The 22,814-nt window shown below is 44.7% G+C and overlaps 1 protein-coding gene across 4 annotated transcripts in view; it reads left to right on the top strand.

Moving 5' to 3' along the window:
* The first annotated feature begins 1,979 nt into the window (after positions 1-1,979).
* Positions 1,980-22,814, top strand: part of LOC115149113 (neurofibromin) — a 70,337-nt gene continuing 49,502 nt past the window's right edge. For all 4 annotated transcript variants that reach the window (XM_029691643.1, XM_029691645.1, XM_029691644.1 and 1 more), the window contains exons 1-10: positions 1,980-2,796; positions 11,787-11,930; positions 12,042-12,125; positions 13,882-14,072; positions 15,057-15,163; positions 15,328-15,395; positions 15,849-15,924; positions 17,523-17,680; positions 17,801-17,974; positions 18,112-18,240. In XM_029691643.1, coding sequence (XP_029547503.1) covers positions 2,737-2,796; positions 11,787-11,930; positions 12,042-12,125; positions 13,882-14,072; positions 15,057-15,163; positions 15,328-15,395; positions 15,849-15,924; positions 17,523-17,680; positions 17,801-17,974; positions 18,112-18,240 — 1,191 coding nt within the window. In that variant the 5' untranslated portion in view covers positions 1,980-2,736. The remainder of the gene's footprint in view (positions 2,797-11,786; positions 11,931-12,041; positions 12,126-13,881; positions 14,073-15,056; positions 15,164-15,327; positions 15,396-15,848; positions 15,925-17,522; positions 17,681-17,800; positions 17,975-18,111; positions 18,241-22,814) is intronic.

The raw sequence follows: 22,814 nt of genomic DNA, 5'->3' as shown, positions 1-22,814 counted from the left end.
CCTAACCATCCTTACTGCCTGCAGTGGCAGTACCAAGCATTTTTCACTGGGGTAGCTTGGTCGTTGTGTACGGGTGCTTGCAACCTACAGTGTACATGATTGCATATACGCAAAACGTATTTCTTGGTGCTAATGGGAGTGCTAGGCCTATTCTTGAGGGGGCTTCAGCACCGTTTTGCCCCTCCCTGGAGCTGCCCATGACTGCCTGGTTGTACCAACATGATGTAGACCAGTGCTGCACAAGCTAGACTTTCTTTCTATGAACAAAAAAGATAACTGTTCAACATTCTTTAGATAATTGAAATTAGTTCATTTTGCAGCAATTCTTTCTGAGGTGGCACAGGGTCAAAGCATGGCAACTTTACATGTCAACACATTTGGATGACAAATGTAAGTATATTAGGACTGATATCTTATACACCAGGGTTCCCCCAGGGTTTTATTTGGCCCTCCAGAAAAATATTTTTCAAAGGGACAATCTGCTATGAGATCATTTATAGGTAAGCCGTTTATATAGGCTTACTTTCTTAACTATTAACATTGCATTCTTGCCTGAGAGAAAAGGGAAGGGAGGGACAAGAATAAATTGTTACATAACAGCTTAGAATACCAGCACAAATTGCCAGATGAAGGACTGGAGTCATATCATATTGTACAAGTGTCAAGTGATGATGTAGGCCTACACTATAAGGGATTGCTAACTTATCTAAACTCAGCAAAAAAAAGAAACGTCCTCTCACTGTCAACTGCGTTTATTTTCAGCAAATTTAATATGTGTAAATATTTGTATGAACATAACAAGATTCAGCAACTGAGACATAAACTGAACAGGTTCCACAGACATGTGACTAACAGAAATGTAATAATGTGTCCCTGAACAAAGTGGGGGTCAAAATGTAACAAAAAGTAACAGTCAGTATTGCAGTGCATCTCCTCCTCATGGACTGCACCAGGTTTGCCAGTTCTTGCTGTGAGATGTTACCCCACTCTTCCACCAAGGCACCTGCAAGTTCCCGGACATTTCTTGGGGGCATGGCCCTAGCCCTCACCCTCCGATCCAACAGGTCCCAGACGTGCTCAATGAGATTGAGATCTGGGCTCTTCGCTGGCCATGGCAGAACACTGACATTCCTGTATTGCAGGAAATCACGCACAGAACAAGCAATATGGCTGGTGTCATTGTCATGCTGGAGGGTAACCACATGAGGGAGGAGGATGTCTTCCCTGTAACGCACAGTGTTGAGATTGCCTGCAGTGACAACAAGCTCAGTCCGATGATGCTGTGACACACCGCCCCAGACCATGACGGACCCTCCACCTCTAAATCGATCCCGCTCCAGAGTATAGGCCTCGGTGTAACGCTCATTCCTTTGATGATAAACGCAAATCTGACCATCACCCCTGGTGAGACAAAACCGCAACTCGTCAGTGAAAAGCACTTTTTGCCAGTCCTGTCTGGTCCAGCGATGGTGGGTTTGTGCCCATAGGTGACGTTGTTGCCAGTGATGTCTGGTGAGGACCTGCCTTACAACAGGCCTACAAGCCCTCAGTCCAGCCTCTCTCAGCCTTTGTGGACAGTCTGAGCACTGATGGAGGGATTGTGCGTTCCTGGTGTAACTCGGGCAGTTGTTGTTGCCATCCTGTACCTGTCCCGCAGGTGTGATGTTCAGATGTACCGATCCTGTGCAGGTGTTGTTACACGTGGTCTGCCACTGCGAGGAAGATCAGCGGTCTGTCCTGTCTCCCTGTAGCGCTGTTTTAGGCGTCTCACAGTACGGACATTGCAATTTATTGCCCTGGCCACATCTGCAGTCCTCATGCCTCCTTGCAGCATGCCTAAGGCACGTTCATGCAGATGAACAGGGACCCTAGGCATCTTTCTTTTGGTGTTTTTCAGAGTCAGTAGAAAGGCCTCTTTAGTGTCCTAGGTTTTCATAACTGTGACCTTAATTGCCTACAGTCTGTAAGCTGTTAGTGTCTTAACAACCGCTCCACAGGTGCATGTTCATTAATTGTTTATGGTTTATTGAACAAGCATGGGAAACAGTTTTTAAACCCTTTAGTCAGCTACAGAGTTTAGCTACTGTTATTATGCATTTTGTTTTAACTTCAAAGTATTTCTGTTTCTGTTTCTTCTGTATCTAAAATCCTAAGGCAGTGTGACCTCACCAGTTTGTTATCTAAAACCTGTCATTGATGAAAACACACGGCATTGGTCCAGTGTCCCGTTTTTTCTATTCATACTGGACGCTGCAAAGATTCTTGCAACGCACGCGCAGTAGCTGCTCCTCTAAACAGAATCAGTGCCTGCTTCATTGAGGTTGTCACTAGTTACCACAGCCACAAAGTCAAAGTGGCTCTATCGAAACAATTCATTAAAAAAAAAAATCGCTTTTTGGTCTTAAAGTAAGGTTACGGTTCAGCATAAGGTTATCAGTGTGGTTAAGGTTAGGCTTACGTTAAAAACAGATTTTAAGAAAATACATTGTGGAAATAGGCGGGGTTTATCCATAATTATGCCTTTGTGGCTGTGGTAACTAATGACGACTGTTCATTGAGAAGGAGGATTCAAACTTCCGGTTCTGTCATGGGGATATTGTGGTGTGTCTGATAAAAGAAAGAAAAAATAACCCCATCAACATCGGAATTTGAGGATTAACTGGTTGCAAATAGCAAAGGAATCATTATTTATACGGATAATTCAAGTGGCCCATCGCGGCTCGCACCCGGCCGGCCATGGCGGCGCATAAACCCGTGGAATGGGTTCAGGCCGTAATTAGTAGATTCGACGAGCAGGTAAGAATAACACATCGTATCAGAAATTGTGCCTCTGCTTTTTTCCCAGTAACATCATAGAGGTCGTGGGCTTAGCGACGGGATCATTTAAAGAAAGCTGCACTGTCATGAGTGGTATGTTTTGAGCCGATCTAGAATTTATAGTTCTCCTGCAAAGCCGCATCATCACACAGGAGCAAGTGACAGCGACAGAGAGAGAGAGGACGAAATAACACATGGACCAATTCTGTCCCTAACATTTGAAATAGCATTTAAAATCCCTTTGGATGAAACCACGAGGATGTAGCCTCAATATATAAACAAAGGAATCGACAGAACACGCCTCTTACTGTCAAGAAGGAGGAACTAACTATATGTTGAATTGGGCAGCGAGCTGCTAGCTTGCGTGGTTATTACTGTAATGCATTCAGCTTCTGCCAATAAAACTGTGCTAACTAGCTAGCCACTGCGAGCTTGTCAACCCGAAGCAAGTGTCCAGTAATTAGTGTGTTAATGTCATTTCCAATAACTAGTAGCCTCACCTTGGACTACAAAACATTGTTTCTTTATAGCCACGCAGCTAACTATTACTAAACAAAAATATAAACGCAACAATTTACTGAGTTACAGGAAGTCAGTCAATTGAAATAAATTCATTAGGCCCTAAGCTATGGATTTCGCATGACTAAGCAGGGGTGCAGCCATGGGTGGGCCCACCTACTTGACAACCAGGCCCACCCACTGGGGAGCTAGGCCCAGCCAATCAGAATTAGTTTCTTCCTACAAAAGGGCTTTATTACAAACACAAATAATCCTCAGCAACCCCCTAAAACAGTCCCACAGGTGAGGAAGCCAGATGTGGAGGTCCTGGGCTGGTGTGGTTACACATGGTCTGAGGTTGTGAAGCTGGATGGATGTACTGCCAAATTCTCTAAAATGACATTGGAGGCAGTTTATGGTAGAGAAATGAACATTCAATTCTCTGGTAACAGCTCTGGTGGACATTCTTGCAGTTAACATGCCAATTGCGAGCTTCCTCAGAATTTGAGATCTCAGTGGTATTGTGTTGTGACGATACAGCATATTTTAAAGTGGCCTTTTATTGTCCCCAGCACAAGGTGCACCTGTGTAATGATCATGCTGTTTAATCAGTTTCTTGATATGCCACACCTGCCAGGTGGATGGATTACCTCAGTTTTGAGGAATGCGCACTAACAGAGATGTGAACATTTTGTGGACAAAATTTGAGAGAAATAAGCTTTTTGTTTGTATGGAACATTTCTGGGATCTTTTATTTCAGATCATGAAACATGGGACCAACACTTTATATGTTACGTTTATATTTTTGTCCAGTTTGTTTACAGTATGTGTGGATTTATCTATGCAGATTGACAACCAGGTCCCATCCATTCATTGAATTGGAAAACATGGGAGATAAAATATTTTATTGACCTGCTCTAATCCCCTCACTGATGTCATTGACAAGCACAATTTCACAAATATCTTCATCCTTGTCGTACCTCAAAGCAGGGCTAGGGGCATTTCCATTGAAAAGTACCCATCATAAGCACCAGCATGTGAAGTTCGTAGGAGCATATTACATTGGGTGTCAAATGAAAGCTACGAGTTTGTATTTTTGGGAAATTAAGGCATAGATACCATCAACCATTTCCCATAATTAGACATTACTAAAGGCTTAGAAAACATTGACCAGAAAAAAGTCTTAAAAGGCATCAGAAATGCATCAAAACACAATGTTGACATAAAGACCCCTGCCAACCAATATCAACACTTAAGCTTTATATAGCTTTGGAGAAATTGTTTACCTTCTGGAAGTTTAATAAATATTGCCCTGTGCCTTGTAATTCCATTACCAAAAAGCCACATCTTTACGATATTTTCTAATGTCTTTCCCTTATAAGGTCGGGAGGATAATGAAAGTTCACAGAAGTAACAAGTAATGGTAGACCTACCAATTAGTTATAGTGGTTTTACTGATATCAATTTTGTTTATGAATTAAGTGATTAGAAAAAGAAAAACATCAGAAACCGAATTACTGCAACTGAATTGGCTACAACGGGAAGTCACAATAGTCACAAACCACAGTTGGGTCACCTGCTACTGTCCTCTCTTCCACTGCCATACTGTTATGTTCAGTTCATAGTGTCCCCTGCTACTGTCCTCCCTTCCACTGCCATACTGTTATGTTCAGTTCATAGTGTCTCCTGCTACTGTCCTCCCTTCCACTGCCATACTGTTATGTTCAGTTCATAGTGTCTCCTGCTACTGTCCTCCCTTCCACTGACATACTGTTATGTTCAGTTCATAGTGTCTCCTGCTACTGTCCTCTCTTCCACTGGCATACTGTTATGTTCAGTTCATAGTGTCCCCTGCTACTGTCCTCCCTTCCACTGCCATACTGTTATGTTCAGTTCATAGTGTCTCCTGCTACTGTCCTCCCTTCCACTGCCATACTGTTATGTTCAGTTCATAGTGTCTCCTGCTACTGTCCTCCCTTCCACTGACATACTGTTATGTTCAGTTCATAGTGTCTCCTGCTACTGTCCTCTCTTCCACTGGCATACTGTTATGTTCAGTTCATAGTGTCTCCTGCTACTGTCCTCCCTTCCACTGCCATACTGTTATGTTCAGTTCATAGTGTCTCCTGCTACTGTTCTCCCTTCCACTGACATACTGTTATGTTCAGTTCATAGTGTCTCCTGCTACTGTCCTCCCTTCCACTGACATACTGTTATGTTCAGCTCAGTGTCTCCTGCTACTGTCCTCCCTTCCACTGACATACTGTTATGTTCAGTTCATAGTGTCTCCTGCTACTGTCCTCCCTTCCACTGACATACTGTTATGTTCAGTTCATAGTGTCTCCTGCTACTGTCCTCTCTTCCACTGGCATACTGTTATGTTCAGTTCATAGTGTCTCCTGTTACTGTCCTCCCTTCCACTGACATACTGTTCTGTTCAGTTCATAGTGTCTCCTGCTACTGTCCTCCCTTCCACTGACATACTGTTATGTTCAGCTCATAGTGTCTCCTGTTACTGTCCTCCCTTCCACTGACATACTGTTATGTTCAGCTCATAGTGTCTCCTGTTACTGTCCTCTCTTCTACTGTTATGTTCAGCTCATAGTGTCTCCTGTTACTGTCCTCCCTTCCACTGACATACTGTTATGTTCAGCTCATAGTGTCTCCTGCTACTGTCCTCCCTTCCACTGACTGTTATGTTCAGTTCATAGTGTCTCCTGCTACTGTCCTCCCTTCCACTGACATACTGTTATGTTCAGTTCATAGTGTCTCCTGTTACTGTCCTCCCTTCCACTGACATACTGTTATGTTCAGTTCAGAGTGTCTCCTGCTACTGTCCTCCCTTCCACTGCCATACTGTTATGTTCAGTTCATAGTGTCTCCTGTTACTGTCCTCCCTTCCACTGCCATACTGTTATGTTCAGCTCATAGTGTCTCCTGTTACTGTCCTCCCTTCCACTGCCATACTGTTATGTTCAGTTCATAGTGTCTCCTGCTACTGTCCTCCCTTCCACTGACATACTGTTATGTTCAGTTCATAGTGTCTCCTGTTACTGTCCTCCCTTCCACTGCCATACTGTTATGTTCAGTTCATAGTGTCTTCTGCTACTGTCCTCTTCCACTGCCATACTGTTATGTTCAGCTCATAGTGTCTCCTGCTACTGTCCTCCCTTCCACTGACATACTGTTATGTTCAGTTCATAGTGTCTCCTGCTACTGTCCTCCCTTCCACTGCCATACTGTTATGTTCAGTTCATAGTGTCTCCTGCTACTGTCCTCCCTTCCACTGACATACTGTTATGTTCAGCTCATAGTGTCTCCTGCTACTGTCCTCCCTTCCACTGACATACTGTTATGTTCAGTTCATAGTGTCTCCTGCTACTGTCCTCCCTTCCACTGACATACTGTTATGTTCAGTTCATAGTGTCTCCTGCTACTGTCCTCCCTTCCACTGACATACTGTTATGTTCAGCTCATAGTGTCTCCTGCTACTGTCCTCCCTTCCACTGACATACTGTTATGTTCAGTTCATAGTGTCTCCTGCTACTGTCCTCCCGTCCATTGCCATACTGTTATGTTCAGATCATAACTGTTTTCTTTGTCTTTCTGTTGGTCAAACCAAGACTGTTAAGTGTTCAAACAGTTTGGACAATCTCTCTCTCTCTCTCTCTCTCTCTCTCTCTCTCTCTCTCTCTCTCTCTCTCTCTCTCTCTCTCTCTCTCTCTCTCTCTCTCTCTCTCTCTCTCTCTCTCTCTCTCTCTCTCTTTCTCTTTCTCTAGTTAATGTCACCTCTCCCAGCTGTTACTGACACCTACACCATGAGCCCCCTGTCTTTTCATTTTCTGTAACCAGCATCCTCACCGACTGAGCACCCACTGACACCGGACGTCCAGGGACGTTGAAAAGTAGTTTGGTCAATCCACCCACGCCTTGATGTTGAAGGAATGATGACATTAGTAAACAATTAGTAAACAATGCCTACTCATAATTGGTTAAAATCACACAATGCTCACCGATATCATTGGAAACACTTATCTTCCTCCATCTTTTTACTACAAAACATTAGAAACGCACCATTTTCACCTGTGTTGGGGTGGTGCGGGAGATGATGGACATGAAGTAGACCTGTTTTTATATTCGTTTAACTTTCACAGACATACTGGACTGCACCAAATCTGAACCTATCTTTCACAAGTTTGGATAGCACATTACAGTAAAGAAAAGTGTATTACAGTATATTGTACTGTGCTGAACTATACTCTACTTTACTGTACTGAACTCTACTGCACTGTTACCGGGTGTAAATCCACTTCACTTAATGTGGCCTAGTTCAATAACCAAAACAGATTTATTTCCAAACTCAAGGTGCCATCTCATAGCTGACACCCCATTCTTTCTGCAGACATCTTTGAATCTTAATTCGGAGTAGACATTTAAGAATTTTTGGTAAACGTGGTCGCATAAAAACCTGAGGGAGATTTTACCACAATTCCATTACCAAAATTTGCATCTGCACAGATCTTCCACTTTAATTCGTTTTGGTACATTTTTCAGTGGAAATTGTTCAAAGTAGTCCTTGTGCATAGATTTGTATATTTTGTTAAACTTTGAAATAAATGTTTTTTGTTTGGCATACATTTTAAAGTGAAAAAACGGAGTCAAATATAATTCTGTTACCTTGGAATTGCCACTAGCCTACCTGATGCAGTATCAGTATGGGTTATGGTGGTACTGTAGTAGGCTTACTTATATGCAAAGCAGTGATTTCATTGTGTCAACCTTGCATGTGTTGCTTTTTTCATACAACTGATGTAATCAAATGTATAGGCCCAGTCTGTATGATTATGATCGGTTAAGTAGGCCAAGGTGTTATGCCTACATGATCAACCTATAAAACATGGCATTTCCCATTCCATATGTAAAAATAAATAAAGGCTAATGAATCCTATCAAATTACTGAAAAACAATCATTTTTGGGTCTGTTCATTGTTGCAAGAGGAAAGATGACTTGTGGGCATATTGCCATACACTGTTAACATGATTTGTTTACACATGTGTTTTCTATCAACTATCTCTTAAGTGTAAAGCAAGCCCATTTTTTAAAATAAAAAAACCCACATTTTTACCAAATAGCTCAGTGGAGATGAGAGATTAGCACTTGTGGATGTTTAACACACTACTGTGGCTTGTTTTGGGTAGGTGGTTAGGCCAGGGCTCACCAACCCTATTCCTGGAAAGCTACTCTCATGTAGGTTTTTGCTCCAACCTCGGCTTATCAACCTGCTAATTATTAGAATCAGGTGCACTAGATTAGGGTTGGAGTGAAAACCTACAGGAAAGTATCTCAGCGGGAACAGGGTTGGAGAGCCCTGGGTTAGACCCTACTTACATTTACATTTGAGTCATTTTGCAAAACGTTTCCCAAACTCGGTCCTGTGGCTCCCCCTGGGTGCAAATAGTATCCCTGTGGAACGCTTTCGACACCTTGTAGAGTCCAGCCCCGACTAATTGAGGCTGTTCTGAGGGCAAAAGAGGGGATGGTTTTGTAGATTCGGTGTGTGAGTGACTGCATGTTTGCTGAGGTGAGGAGAATCAGAGCAGGTGGTTCATGTGTTCATTAGTCTTATGGCTTGTAGATTTGAAACTGTATCAGACCTCATGCTCCGATACTGCCTTCCCGACCGTAAGGGAGAGAACAGCTCGTGTGTGGGGTCCTTCTTCAGGCACTGTTTTGAGTAGATATCCTGGATGGGTGGGAGCACGGTCTCAGTGATGTACTGGGCTGTGTTCACCACCACCTGAAGAGCCTTGCTGTTTTGGCCGTACCAGGCTGTGATGCAACCGGTCAGGACGATCTCTCGATGCTGCAGCAGTAGTATTTGGAGAGGGGGCGGGGCGGGACCCGGTTCATCTGATCAGTTCCATCTAAGGTGTTGGTAACCACATCAGTGACGTATTCATACAGTACATGACATGAGGAGGCTAGACCGTATGCAACAGGCCAGATGTCTAGGTTACTGAGACTGTATCACAACACTTAGTTTCTGACATCCGCTATTATAGTTTTGAACGTTTCAGTGGTAGCATAGTGATTAACAGTCGAATGTCCCGGCTCCCCAGTAATCTTTCTCCATCTTCAAGGGTCCAGACTATTCCAGGCCGGTAGGCCTACCTGTCCCTTGTAGCAGATATTCAGTTGAAATTGTGCCTCCTTATCCGTTAGCTAACTTTTCTGGCTTGGAAGGCCACGTGGCTGGGTGTGGCTCATTGCGCTTTGATGACGTTTTCATGGAGATTAGGCCTAATTTAAATCCACTTTTGACTGTTAAGCCTATTGATAGTGCTTTGTACTCATTAAAAAGGATTGTGTATGTTGGCTTCTGGTGGGATTGGGACTGCTTTTAGTCAGAATCAGCTTTGAGATTAGCAGCTCAACCTCTGTGATATTATAGGTTCGGCCATATCACCTTTCCTCGAGCTTGACCCATTGAGGTCAAAGCAGAGCATTAGAGATTTATACCCTACAAATAATCTAACCCTCACTAGAGTTCATTCAGACTATCCTTTTCAAAATCGAATGAAAGGTGGGCTACTTCTGTCGTGCCACATCCAAGGATAATGTAGTGTGTTTGAATAGGATTCCATTTTTACCCCCATTTGTGTAAACAACATTAAACCCTATAATTTATTCTAACAGTGTCTTAAACTAGTGCTTGCATGTATTGTGCTTGAGCTTGTGAAACCAAAGCTTCTAAGGAAAAGAGGGAATCTTTGACCTTTTCATAGAAAATTTGACATTGATCCCTGATGCTGCTTACAAGCCCTGACCTAGAGAGAGAAGCTCAGCCACGTGAAGAAGAGCCATGCTTCTTTTAGATGGAATCTTGGATGTTAGCTCATAAATATCTCCATGATTCACAACAATCCCAACCTCCAGTTTTTTTTCTGTGCTCGCCTAAATAGTGTTTCTATGTTGGCACTCAGCAAAAACTTCATTACTTAGGCGTTTGTGTCTTCTGGCGGTACGTCGACAAGAGAAGTGTACCTCTCCTCTCTTTATGTGCAGTGCCCTGTTGGTTAGTGCCAAAGCACTCCTAAGGAAAGGGATTGACTTTAGAGGAATTGAAGACGGTGCCAGTGAAACAAAGTGGCCCTGTGTCTGTTTGCCTGGCCTGAATATGGATGTCAACCAGCGGATCTGCATGCGGATTTCTCTGTGTGTGTTTGCAGGGAAGATGCTCAAGTCTCAGGACTCTCATTTCTGTCCCCTCACACATACGCATGTCTCTAATCCAGCAGAGGAGCAGCCCCTCCCTGGCCTGTGCTGGGGGTCAGGGTGTTTGGTCATCCTCCTGCTGTAGGAACCTCTTCAGGACCTGTCGGATGGTTGGGACTGGGACTGTGTCAACCTCAAAGATCTCCAAAACTGTATTTGTTTAGCTTACTTATAAGAAGCCATAGGCTATACAAAACTGTCAAGTTGGACTTCCTCTGCACTTTGCAGACTAAGTAAGTTTGTTTGTATTAGTAGTCCTCCTTGTAAACGTGTGTGTGTGTGTGTGTGTGTGTGTGTGTGTGTGTGTGTGTGTGTGTGTGTGTGTGTGTGTAATTGTAGCCCAAAAGGTAGAGGCGGAGCGTAATGCATGGAGTATAGTCCATAGCGTGTGTCTGTGAGCCCAGCTCAGCACATCCACCCCCTGTGTGTGTAGGACTATATGCTCAGTGAGGGGCCAGCCTCTAGGTTTCCCCAGTGCTCTACACTCCTCTCTATCCCATAAGTCTCTTCTGCTGTCCGGTCTACTAAGGGAGGGGAGCGTCTTGTCCTGCTAGCTCTATAATAACCCATGCCTCTGTACTGCTGTCCCTCACCAAATGGGAAAATTATTCCAAGAAGTGGGAGAGTCGGGTTGCTTTGAGTGTTTGTGTTTTTTAATGGTGTTTGGGTGTCACATGGAGCTGTGATTTTCTGTTATTAGGCTAGATGGAGCGGAGCTTAGGCAAGGCAGGGTCAGCCTGGGGCCTCAGACCAGCTGATGCACTGTCATCCTGTCTGAGCTGGAGTCGGAGGCAGAGGAGAGCCCAGCCAGCCAGGCTCTCTGACACATCCACTGAATGTAGTGTAGCCTACTATACAGTACATCCCCTGCTCAGGATGCAGAGGAGGCTTCACTAGAGGCAGACATGTTGGTCTCTAGAGAAAGAGACTGTGAGATCACTGCTCAAGGAGCGCTGCTAACCAAATGTATTGTTATTCAGTCATGCAGACCTAGAATAGGCGATCTCCTTGAAAACATAGTAATGGACTTATTGACAGGAAATGTATACAGAAGGCTATTCCTGTACTCGATGCTCTTGACAGTATGTTAGGGTTAACGTTAGGGTTATTTGTATTGGACACGAAGCAAAGTTACCAACTTAGATTCATGTAACAACACCAACAGCCTTACTCTGTCCCTTTTTCCCTTCTACAGCTTCCAGTCAAAGTGGGCCAACAGAACACTCACACCAAAGTCAGCACAGAGCACAACAAGGACTGCCTGATACACATCTCCAAGTACAAGTTCTCACTGGTCATCAGTGGCCTCACGAACATACTGAAGAATGTGAACAACATGGTGAGTGTGTGTGTGTGTGTGCGCTGTATGTGCAAACAATGTCTGTTGAAGCCTATGGAGCCAGGTACAGTGTTGGAGATGTCTCAACCATGTCTCCTCTTTCTCCCCTAGCGAATATTTGGAGAGGCTGCGGAGAAGAACCTGTATCTCTCTCAGCTCATCATCCTGGACACACTGGAGAAGTGCCTTGCTGGGGTGAGGATCATTCCCCATCAGAAACGGAAATGATGGATGCATGTCGCTTTTATATCTCCGACTCACTTCCTCGCTCACTCTCCTTCGTTCTCCTTTCCTCCCTCTGTTTTTTTCCTGGTTTGTTTCCTTGTCTCTCTGCATGCTCTCCTAATGCAGCATTCTGGTTTTTATCAGCAGATCTCCATTAGATATCAGCATAACACAATAGAATGTGGTGGGCTGTCTGTGGTGGAGATGTTTTGTCTCAGTGGGGACAGTGGCCTTTGCTCTGGACTGGATCTGAGCCCTTTCCCCTCCCCACACAGAAACTGTGTGTTTGAGTCCTGTCTCTTTTTTTCAGTCTTTGGGAACTCTGTTAGTAGCCAGTAGTCCCCTGGCTACTTTCCCTTCTCTCCTCTCCTTAGTAAAGATGTGCTCACTGAAGATTGCTTTTCCAGGTGCTTGCTCATCTTCACTTTGCGTTCTGATCCTCCAATGGGATTGCCCCGAGTTTCCGGACAGTTGTATTCATTTTTTACTACGAGCTCTCGGATGGATGACAGCTGTTAGGTTCTTCAAGTCATCCTTTTTCTTGAAATCTGAATGCTTTTTTCTAACTATTTTTGCCTCGTTGATGTCCTCTTTCAGTAGCCCATGTCCCTGCAAGTTCATTTAAAATTGACATATTACACCTGTACTAGTAATCAGAAAATCATTCTCTTTTCAATTAAATATTTCACTTAATGATCCACCACTGTCCCCAAGTAGAGCCTTCTCTTTCCCAACTCCCCCAACAGTGTGCTGGTGTAATGACAGGTCCCAGGCCTGCAGTAGAGCTCTCTTTCCCAACTCCCCCAACAGTGTGCTGGTGTAATGACAGGTCCCAGGCCTGCAGTAGAGCTCTCTTTCCCAACTCCCCCAACAGTGTGCTGGTGTAATGACAGGTCCCAGGCCTGCAGTAGAGCTCTCTTTCCCAACTCCCCCAACAGTGTGCTGGTGTAATGACAGGTCCCAGGCCTGCAGTAGAGCTCTCTTTTCCCAACTCCCCCAACAGTGTGCTGGTGTAATGACAGGTCCCAGGCCTGCAGTAGAGCTCTCTTTTCCCAACTCCCCCAACAGTGTGCTGGTGTAATGACAGGTCCCAGGCCTGCAGTAGAGCTCTCTTTTCCCAACTCCCCCAACAGTGTGCTGGTGTAATGACAGGTCCCAGGCCTGCAGTAGAGCTCTCTGTCCCCAGTCCCTCCACAGTGTGCTGGGGTAATGACAGGTCCCAGGCCTGCAGTAGAGCTCTCTGTCCCCAGTCCCTCCACAGTGTGCTGGGGTAATGACAGGTCCCAGGCCTGCAGTGCAGCAGGTCCAAATCCAGCAGGTAGAATCATTAGTCTGGATAGCTCTGTCCAGAGCCATTATCTCAGCTAGATTTACAGCATTATTTCAAGGCTGTGAGAGACATCAGAATGCACTGTATCTAAAATATGTGATACGAAGTTGTAGCCTACCGATTGTGATATCTTACCTATTGGTCAGGATGTTTTAGACCTAGTATGTTTTATATCTTCATGTATGAGAGGGAATGTGTGACTTCAGGGATGCTTGCCTTGTGACTGGAGCCTGACTGACCGTTCTCTCCGTGTGGCAGGGTTTTATTCTGGTCTATTCTCTCCTCTCTGGGCTAATCGGGCAGTGAGGACATTGAAAGGTTTTCTCATGTTTGACCTCTAACCTTTCCTCTAATCCCTCCCTTCCTGGTCTCTCCTTCCTTCCCTCCATCCCTCAGCAACCGAAGGACTGCATGCGTCTGGATGAGACCATGCTGGTGAAACAGCTGCTGCCAGAGATCTGTCATTTCATCCACACGTACCGCGAGGGCCACCAGCATGCCGCCGAGCTACGTAGCTCCGCCTCCGGGGTCCTCTTCTCCCTCAGCTGCAACAACTTCAATGCCGTGTTCAGCCGCATCTCCACCAGGTGACAATCATAAACACCCAGAACTCTAACCCTCAGCCCAAACTGCTCTGAGAAGCGACAGGCCACAGTAGTAGACCTCAGGCTGTATGTAGAGGAAGGGTTACCTTTAAGTGTACACCAGTTCAGGCCTGTGGGCTTCAGTGAGAGCAAGGAGGAAGAAAGAAGCTGGAGCTATCATCTACCTCGATAGATGGAGAAATAAATAGAGGGAGAAAGGGAGTCTGTCAGCAGCCTTCATAAAGAGTCTCTTTGTCTGTGTCTCATGGAGTAATGTTCCACTGTGAAACCAACCCCCAAAGGACCTGGACCTGCACAAGACATGGAGGCATACTCACATGCGTGCGCACGCGTGTGTGTGTGTGTCCGTGCGCATGCTCACCTGTGTGTTGACCTGTGTGTGTCAGAGCTGAGTGGTTTGGAGTGGGGAGAAAACATCTGTAAATATTAACCACTCGGGTATATTAATTATTTGTTGAAGCTCAGAAAGCACATATTTTGTCTTCCTCCTCCTTGCACTGGTGTACAAGTTGGTTCTGAGGCAGAAGACAAGAGTGCTGCTCCACTCGTCTGTGTTGCAGTCTGCACTTGTTAACCGAGCTGTGTTGTGGTCTTATTGGTCCATGACTGGCAGGCCCAGACTGATGAAGTGGCTGGTTATTAAATCATGAGGAGTTGGTTATGTTATGTGATGTTAAAACAGGGGGAGAGAGTTGACCTCAACCACTCCCCAGTGTCGCCTCTCTCTCTTCTTGTCCTCAGCTTTTACCTTGAAAGCATTGCCCATTCACCCAGACTAGTCTGTCACGTTATTACCGTTAGTCAGATGAGACCTAGGCTTACCGTTTGATTACTGTTTCTATTATGATGCTCTACTGCTACTTCTCTATCATGTTCTAATGATGTGATTCTATTGAATGTGAATATTCGAGGAGATTAAAATAACCATCTTGATTGAAGATCCATCTCTGCGGTGTTTCCCCTCAGGTTGCAGGAGCTCACCTTGTGTTCGGAGGACACAGTGGATGTCCATGACATCGAGCTCATCCAGTACATTAATGTGGACTGTGCCAAGCTAAAGAAACTGCTCCAAGGTATTTGTGTATTATTATCAGTCACATTGCTTTATTTTGGACTACAGCCGTCCCATTTGAAGTTATCCGTTTGATAGAGCCAAAAATGTTCTGTTTCTTTTGAGTTGTGCACCGTTGTTGAGGTTCAGTGTGGACTCGGTATTGGTTGTCATCTCCTCCTGCAGAGACGGTGTTTAAATTCAAAGCCCTCAAGAAGCCTGCCCAGCTAAGTGTCATCAACAGTTTAGAGAAGGTGAGTATCTCTCTCTCTCTGTCTGCCTCTCTGTCTGCCACTGTCTCTCTCTCTCTGTTTCTCTCTTACGTATCTATCTACAGACTCACTTTCTCCACCTAGTGGTCTCTGGTCCACATCTCCTGTTTCCCTACTCCTCCTGCTCTAGTGCAGTGTCTGTTGACTTCCTGTTGCCCTGCTCCTCCTGCTCTAGTACAGTGTCTGTTGACTTCCTGTTGCCCTGCTCCTCCTGCTCTAGTACATTTCTGTGGAGCTGCTCAGGCATCTGGATAAACTTCAGTTACACTAACCGTCTGTGGCTCGCCAGAAGCCCCAGTCTAGAAGCTTGACATTACAATCAGGACAGGAAATATTGTTGCAAGTTGTTGTGTTGTTGATAGTCTTCTTTGCGAGTAGAAGATGGGTACAGTGCTTCCCAGGCAGGTGGTGTGACCCCCTTCTCTCCCCCCTCAGGCCTTCTGGAACTGGGTGGAGAACTACCCTGATGAGTTCACCATGCTGTACCAGAGGCCACAGACAGACATGGCTGGTGAGAATGCAGTTACAGTTCTAATGTTACACTTAGTGATGAATCATACAGTACCAGTCAAAAGTTTGGACACCTACTTATTCAAGGGTTTTTCTTTATTTTTTACTATTTTCTACGTTGTAGAATAATAGTGAAGACATCAAAACTATGAAATAACAAAAAAAGTGTTAAACAAATCTAAATATATTTTGACCGCTTTGCACACTCTTGGTATTCTCTCAACCAGCTTCACCTGGAATGCTTTTCCAACAGTCTTGAAGGAGTTCCCACATATGCTGAGCACTTGTTGGCTGCTTTTCCTTCACTCTCCTGTCCAACTCAACCCATCTCAATTTGGTTGAGGTAGGGTGATTATGGAGGCTAGGTCATCTGATGCAGCACTCCATTACTCTCCTTCTTGGTCAAATAACACACCTCCAGGCTGTGTAAGGGCTGTGTCATTGTCCTGTTGAAAAACAAATGATAGTCCCACTAAGCGCAAACCAGATTGGATGGTGTATCGCTGCAGAATGCTGTGGTAGCCATGCTGGTTAAGTGTGCCTTGAATTCTAAATAAATCACAACAGTTTCACCAGCAAAGCACCCCCACACCATCACACCTCCTCCTCCATGCTTCACGGTGGGAACCACACATGCAGAGATCATCCAACCACCTGCTCTGCGTCTCAAAAATATACGGCGGTTGGAACCAAAAATCTAAAATTTGGACTCATCAGACCAAAGGACAGATTTCCACCAGTCTAATGTCCATTGCAGGTGTTTCTTGGCCCAAGCTAGTCTTCTTCTTATTGGTGTCCTTTAGTAGGGGTTTCTTTGCAGAAATTCGACCATGAAGGCCTGACTGACGCAGTCTCCTCTAAACAGCTGATTTGAGATGTGTCTGTTACTTGAACTCTGTGACGCATTTCTTTTTTGGCTGCAATTTTTGAGATGTGTCTGTTACTTGAACTCTGTGACGAATTTCTTTTTTGGCTGCAATTTCTGAGGCTGGTAACTCTAATGAACTTATCCTCTGCAGCAGAGGTAACTCTGGGTCTTCCTGTTGCGGTCCTCATGAGAGCCAGTTTCATCAAAGCGCTTGATGGTTCTTTCCATAATATGGATTTGGTATTTTACCAAATAGGGCTATCTTCTGTATACCACCCCTACCTTGTCACAACACAACTGATTGGCTCAAACGCATTAAGAAGGAAAGAAATTCCATAAATTCACTTTTAACAAGGCATAACTGTTAATTATAATGCATTCCAGGTGACTACCTTATGAAGCTGGTGGAGAGAATGCCAAGAGTGTGCAAAGCTGTCATCAAAGCAAAGGGTGGCTACTTTGAAGAATCTCAAATATAAAATCTATTTTGATTTAACACTTTTTGGTTACTACATGATTCCATTTGTGTTATTTCATAGTTTTGATGTCTTCACTATTATTCTACAATGTAGAATATAGTAAAAATGAAGAAAAACCCTTGAATGAGTAGGTGTGTCCACACTTTTGACTGGTACTGTATGTCTGTGTTATTGACTATGTTGTTGCTTGGTTGTGTCTCTTCCAAACTGTGTGGTGTTGACTGTGTTGTTGCCTGGCCGGGTCTCTCCCAGACTGTGCAGAGAAGCTGTTTGACCTGGTGGACAGTTTTGCTGAGAGTGCCAAGAGGAAGGCAGCCGTGTGGCCACTGCAGATCATCCTCCTCATCCTCTGTCCCGACATCACACAGGACATCTCCAGAGAGACTGTAGAAGACACCAAGGTCAATAAGGTCAGACACAACACACCCACGGGGCAGGGCACACACTAGGGTTCTAATCAGCCATGTCTTACAGTACACTACTCTTCTCTCATACAGTACTGTTACAGTACTCTTCTCTGTCCCTAACAGAAACTGTTCCTGGAGAACCTGAGGAAGGCCCTGGCCGGCCACGGGGGCAGTAAACAGCTGACTGAGAGTGCTGCCATCGCCTGTGTCAAACTCTGCAAGGCCTCCACCTACATCAACTGGGAGGACCACTCTGTCATCTTCCTCCTGGTGCAGTCTATCGTAGTGGACCTTAAGGTGAGCATCAGCCACAGATTGTCCTCTGGTCATCTGTGTTATGGGAAGGTATTATAAACATAGTATCCAGTATTATTCACCAGTGGTAACCAGTCACATCTGATGCTATGGACGGTGTTTCTCCCTTCTCCTGTCAGGCCCTGCTCTTCAACCCAGCCAAGCCTTTCTCCAGAGGGGCGGGAAGCCAGAATGCAGACGTGGACCTCATGATCGACTGCTTTGTCTCTTGTTTCCGCATCAATCCCCACAACAACCAGCATTTTAAGGTATTTATTAAGGATCCCCTTGCTACTCTTCCTGGGGTCCAGCAACATTAAGTCAGTTATATATACAGTTTAAAATATTACATTACATTTCATAACACTTACCTAATACATTTAGTGTGTTCCCTCAGGCCGCTACTCCACTATCACATATTTACAATACAACATCCATGTGTATGTGCATGTCTTATCATGTGTGTCTGTGTGTGTTTCTTCACAATCCCTGCTGTTCCGTACAGTGTATTTTTATCTGCTTGCATCAGTTACCTGATGTGAAATAGAGTTCCATGTAGTCATGGCTCTGTGTAGTACTGTGTGCCTCCCATAGTCTGTTCTTGGCTTGGGGATTGTGAAGAGACCTTTGGTGACATGTCTTGTGGGGTATGCATGGGTGTCCAAGCTGTGTGCTAGTAGTTTAAAACAGACACCTCAATGCATTCAGCAGGTCAACACTTCTTACAAAAACAAGTAGTGATTAAGTCAATCTCTAATTCACTTTGAGTCATGAGAGATTGACATGCATATTATTAATATTAGCTCTCCGTGTACATTTAAGGGCCAGCCGTGCTGCCCTGTTCTGAGCCAATTAAAATTTTCCAAGGTTCCTCTTTGTTGCACCTGACCACACGACTGAACCGTAGTCCAGATGCGACAAAACGAGAGCCTGTAGGACCTGCCTTGTTGATAGTGTTGTTAAAAAGGCAGGACAGCGCTTTATTATGGACAGACTTCTCCCCATCTTAGCTACTGTTGTATCAACATGTTTTGACCATGACAGTTTACAATCCAGGGTTACTCCAAGCAGTTTAGTCACCTCAATGTCCACATTATTCATTACTAGATTCAGTTGAGGTTTAGGGTTTAGTGAATGATTTGTCACAAATTACAATGCTTTTAGTTTTTGAAATATTTAGGACCAGCTTATTCCTTGCCACCCATTCTGAAACTGACTGCAGCTCTTTATTAAGCAGTGATTTCACTCGCTGTAGAACTGACGTGTATAGTGTTGTCCTCCGCATACATAGCTTTACTCAAGGCCAGTGGCATGTCATTAGTAAAGATTGAAAAAAGTAAGGGGCCTAGACAGCTGCCCAGGGGAATTCCTGATTTTACCCAGATTATGTTGGAGAGGCTTCCATTAAAGAACAGCCTCTGTGTTCTGTTAGACAGGTAACTCTTTCCAGGCTCTGTCGCAACCGGGAGACCCATGGGGCGGTGCACAATTGGCCCAGCGTCGTCCGGGTTAGGGGAGGGTTTGGCCAGCAGAGATGTCTTTGTCCCATCACACTCTAGTGACTCCTGTGGCGGGCCGGTGCCATGCACACTGACACGGTCGCCAGGTGTACGGTGTTTTCTCCGACACATTGGTGTGGCTGGCTCCTGGGTTAACTTCTATGGGATAGGTGGGACGTTAGCGTCCCACTCTATTCAACAGCCAGTGAAATCGCGTGGCGCGAAATACAAATACCTCAAAAATGCAATAATTTCAATATTTCAAACATACGACTATTTTACACCATTTGAAAGATAAGAGACTCGTTAATCTAACCACATTGTCCGATTTCAAAAAGGCTTTACAGCGAAAGCAAAACATTAGATTATGTTAGGAGAGTATATAGACACAAATAACCACACAGCCATTTTTCAAGCAAGCATATATGTCACAAACCCAAAACACCGCTAAATGCAGCACTAACCTTTGATCTTCATCAGATGACACTCCTAGGACATTATGTTATACAATACATGCATGTTTTGTTCAATCAAGTTCATATTTGTATAAAAAAACAGCTTTTTACATTAGCATGTGATGTTCAGAACTAGCATTCCCACCCAAAACTTCCGGTGAATTTACTAAATTACTCATCATAAACGTTGACAAAATACATAACAATTATTTTAATAATTAATTACTCCTTTATGCAATCGCTATGTCAGATTTTAAAATAGCTTTTCGGCGAAAGCACATTTTGCAATATTCTGAGTACATAGCTCAGCCATCATATTCCAAGATGGCGTAGCAGTTCAGACGTCCTCTACCTTCCTCTTGTTGTGTCCCGTGTATATATATATATATTTACATATTTTTCTTCACTTATCTTTTTACTTTTTTTCTTCTAAAAACTCAACCTCAAAGCACTCTCCTGCAACCCGCCTCACCAATTTATAAAAATAAAGTATTATTTACCTCATCTGAATTCCACAACAGAAGCTAGCCAGAGGTTAGCCATTTTCACTGGCTAACGTTGGAGTTCAGCTAGCCACGGTTAGCTGTCCTCAGCTATCCATTAGCTCGAAAAGCTATCGCCAGTTTTTGTACAGCGCGACTCAGACCAGAGCATACCGGACCTATTCTCTCTCCTTTCCCCGATTTCTACCGCAGGCTCTGGACATTTACACCTGGATCTTGCAGCTAACTAGCTGCTACCTGAGTGACTATTGGCAACGTCGGTCACGGAATTAACACACATTATTACAGAGCTAGCCAGCTGAAGAGTTCCGTCAGCCACTCGTGGGCTTTTCCTGAGCTAGCCAGCTGAAGTGTCTCCTGGGCTACAATCACCTATCCTGACCCTTTTTACTGCCGATGCGGAGCCCCATCGGGTCTTCACGACTGGACCACAGACGTTATCTGCCTGAGGGAGTTATCCAACTGGCCCCTCCGTCGCGACGTAACCTGATCGCCCATCTGCGGCCGGCTAATCGTTAGCTGTCTTATCGGCTGCGATCTGAATAGGTCTATCGGACAATTTTCTTGGGCCACTATAACTAACTATTTTGCCAAATTGGACAGGTCCCCCCTTCCACATGGAACCCCACTAACCCACAGACGGAAACGCACGAGGTGGCTAAAAACAGACCTCCCTCCATCTTCCACCAGCTTGCTACCTATGGCCCGGCTAGCTGTCTGAATCTCACTGGACCCTTTGATCACTCGGCTAAGCATGCCTCTCCTTAATGTCAATATGCAATGTCCATTGCTGTTCTGGTTAGTGTTTATTGGCTTATTTCACTGTAGAGCCTCTAGCCCTGCTCATTATACCTTATCCAACCTCTCAGTTCCTCCACCCACACATGCTACAACATCTTCTGGTTCCAATGATGTTTCTAGAGACAATATCTCTCTCATAATCACTAAATGCCTAGGTTTACCTCCTCTGTATTCACATCCCACCATACCTTTGTCTGTACATTATACCTTGAAGCTATTTTATCGGCCCCAGAAACCTGCTCCTTTTTCTCTCTATTCTGGACGTCACAGACGACCAATTCTTATAGCTTTTAGCCGTACCCTCATACTTATTCTTCTCTGCTTCTCTGGGGATGTAGAGGTGAATCCAGGCCCTGCAGTGCCTGGCTCCACTCCTACTCCCCAGGCGCTCTCTTTTGATGACTTCTGTAACCGTAATAACCTTGGTTTCATGCATGTTAACATTAGAAGCCTCCTCCCTAAGTTTGTTTTATTCACTGCTTTAGCACACTCTGCCAACCCGGATGTCCTAGCTGTGTCTGAATCTTGGCTTAGGAAGTCCACCAAAAACTCTGAAATCTTCATCCCTAACTACAACGTTTTCAGACAAGATAGAACGGCCAAAGGGGGCGGTGTTGCAATCTACTGCAGAGATAGCCTGCAGAGCTCTGTCCTGCTATCCAGGTCTGTACCCAAACAATTTGAACTTCTACTTTTAAAAATCCACCTCTCCAAAAACAAGTCTCTCACCGTTGCCGCCTGCTATAGAACCCCCTCTGCTCCTAGCTGTGCTCTGGACACCATATGTGAACTGATTGCCCCCCATCTATCTTCAGAGCTCGTGCTACTAGGTGACCTGAACTGGGACATGCTTAACACCCCAGCCATCCTACAATCCAAGCTTGATGCCCTCAATCTCACACAAATTATTAATGAACCCACCAGGTACAACCCCAAAGCCGCAAACACTGGCACCCTCATAGATATCATCCTAACCAACGTGCCCTCTAATTACACCTCTGCTGTTTTCAACCAAGATCTCAGCGATCACTGCCTCATTGCCTGCACCCGTAATGGGTCAGCGGTCAAACGACCTCCACTCATCACTGTCAAACGCTCCCTGAAACATTTTAATGAGCAAGCCTTTCTAATCGACCTGGCCCTGGTATCCTGGAAGGATATTGACCTCATCCCGTCAGTAGAGGATGCCTGGTTATTTAAAAAAAAATGCCTTCCTCACCATCTTAAATAAGCATGCCCCTTTCAAGAAATTTAGAACCAGGAACAGATATAGCCCTTGGTTCTCCCCAGACCTGACTGGCCTAAAACCAACACAAAAATATCCTGTGGCGTTCTGCATTAGCATCGAACTGCCCCCGCGATATGCAACTTTTCAGGGAAGTTAGAAACCAATACACACAGGCAGTTAAACGCCAAGGCTAGCTTTTTCAAACAGAAATTTGCTTCCTGCAACTCGAACTCTAAAAGGTTCTGGGACACTGTAAAGTCCATGGAGAATAAGAACAGCTCCTCCCAACTGCCCACTGCACTGAGGATAGGAAACTCTGTCACCACCGATAAGCCCACTATAATTGAGAATTTCAAT

This window comes from Salmo trutta, chromosome 15 (assembly GCF_901001165.1).
Source record: "Salmo trutta chromosome 15, fSalTru1.1, whole genome shotgun sequence".
NCBI classification, from domain to species: Eukaryota; Metazoa; Chordata; class Actinopteri; order Salmoniformes; family Salmonidae; genus Salmo; species Salmo trutta.
This window is presented reverse-complemented; position numbering and strand designations above follow the sequence as displayed.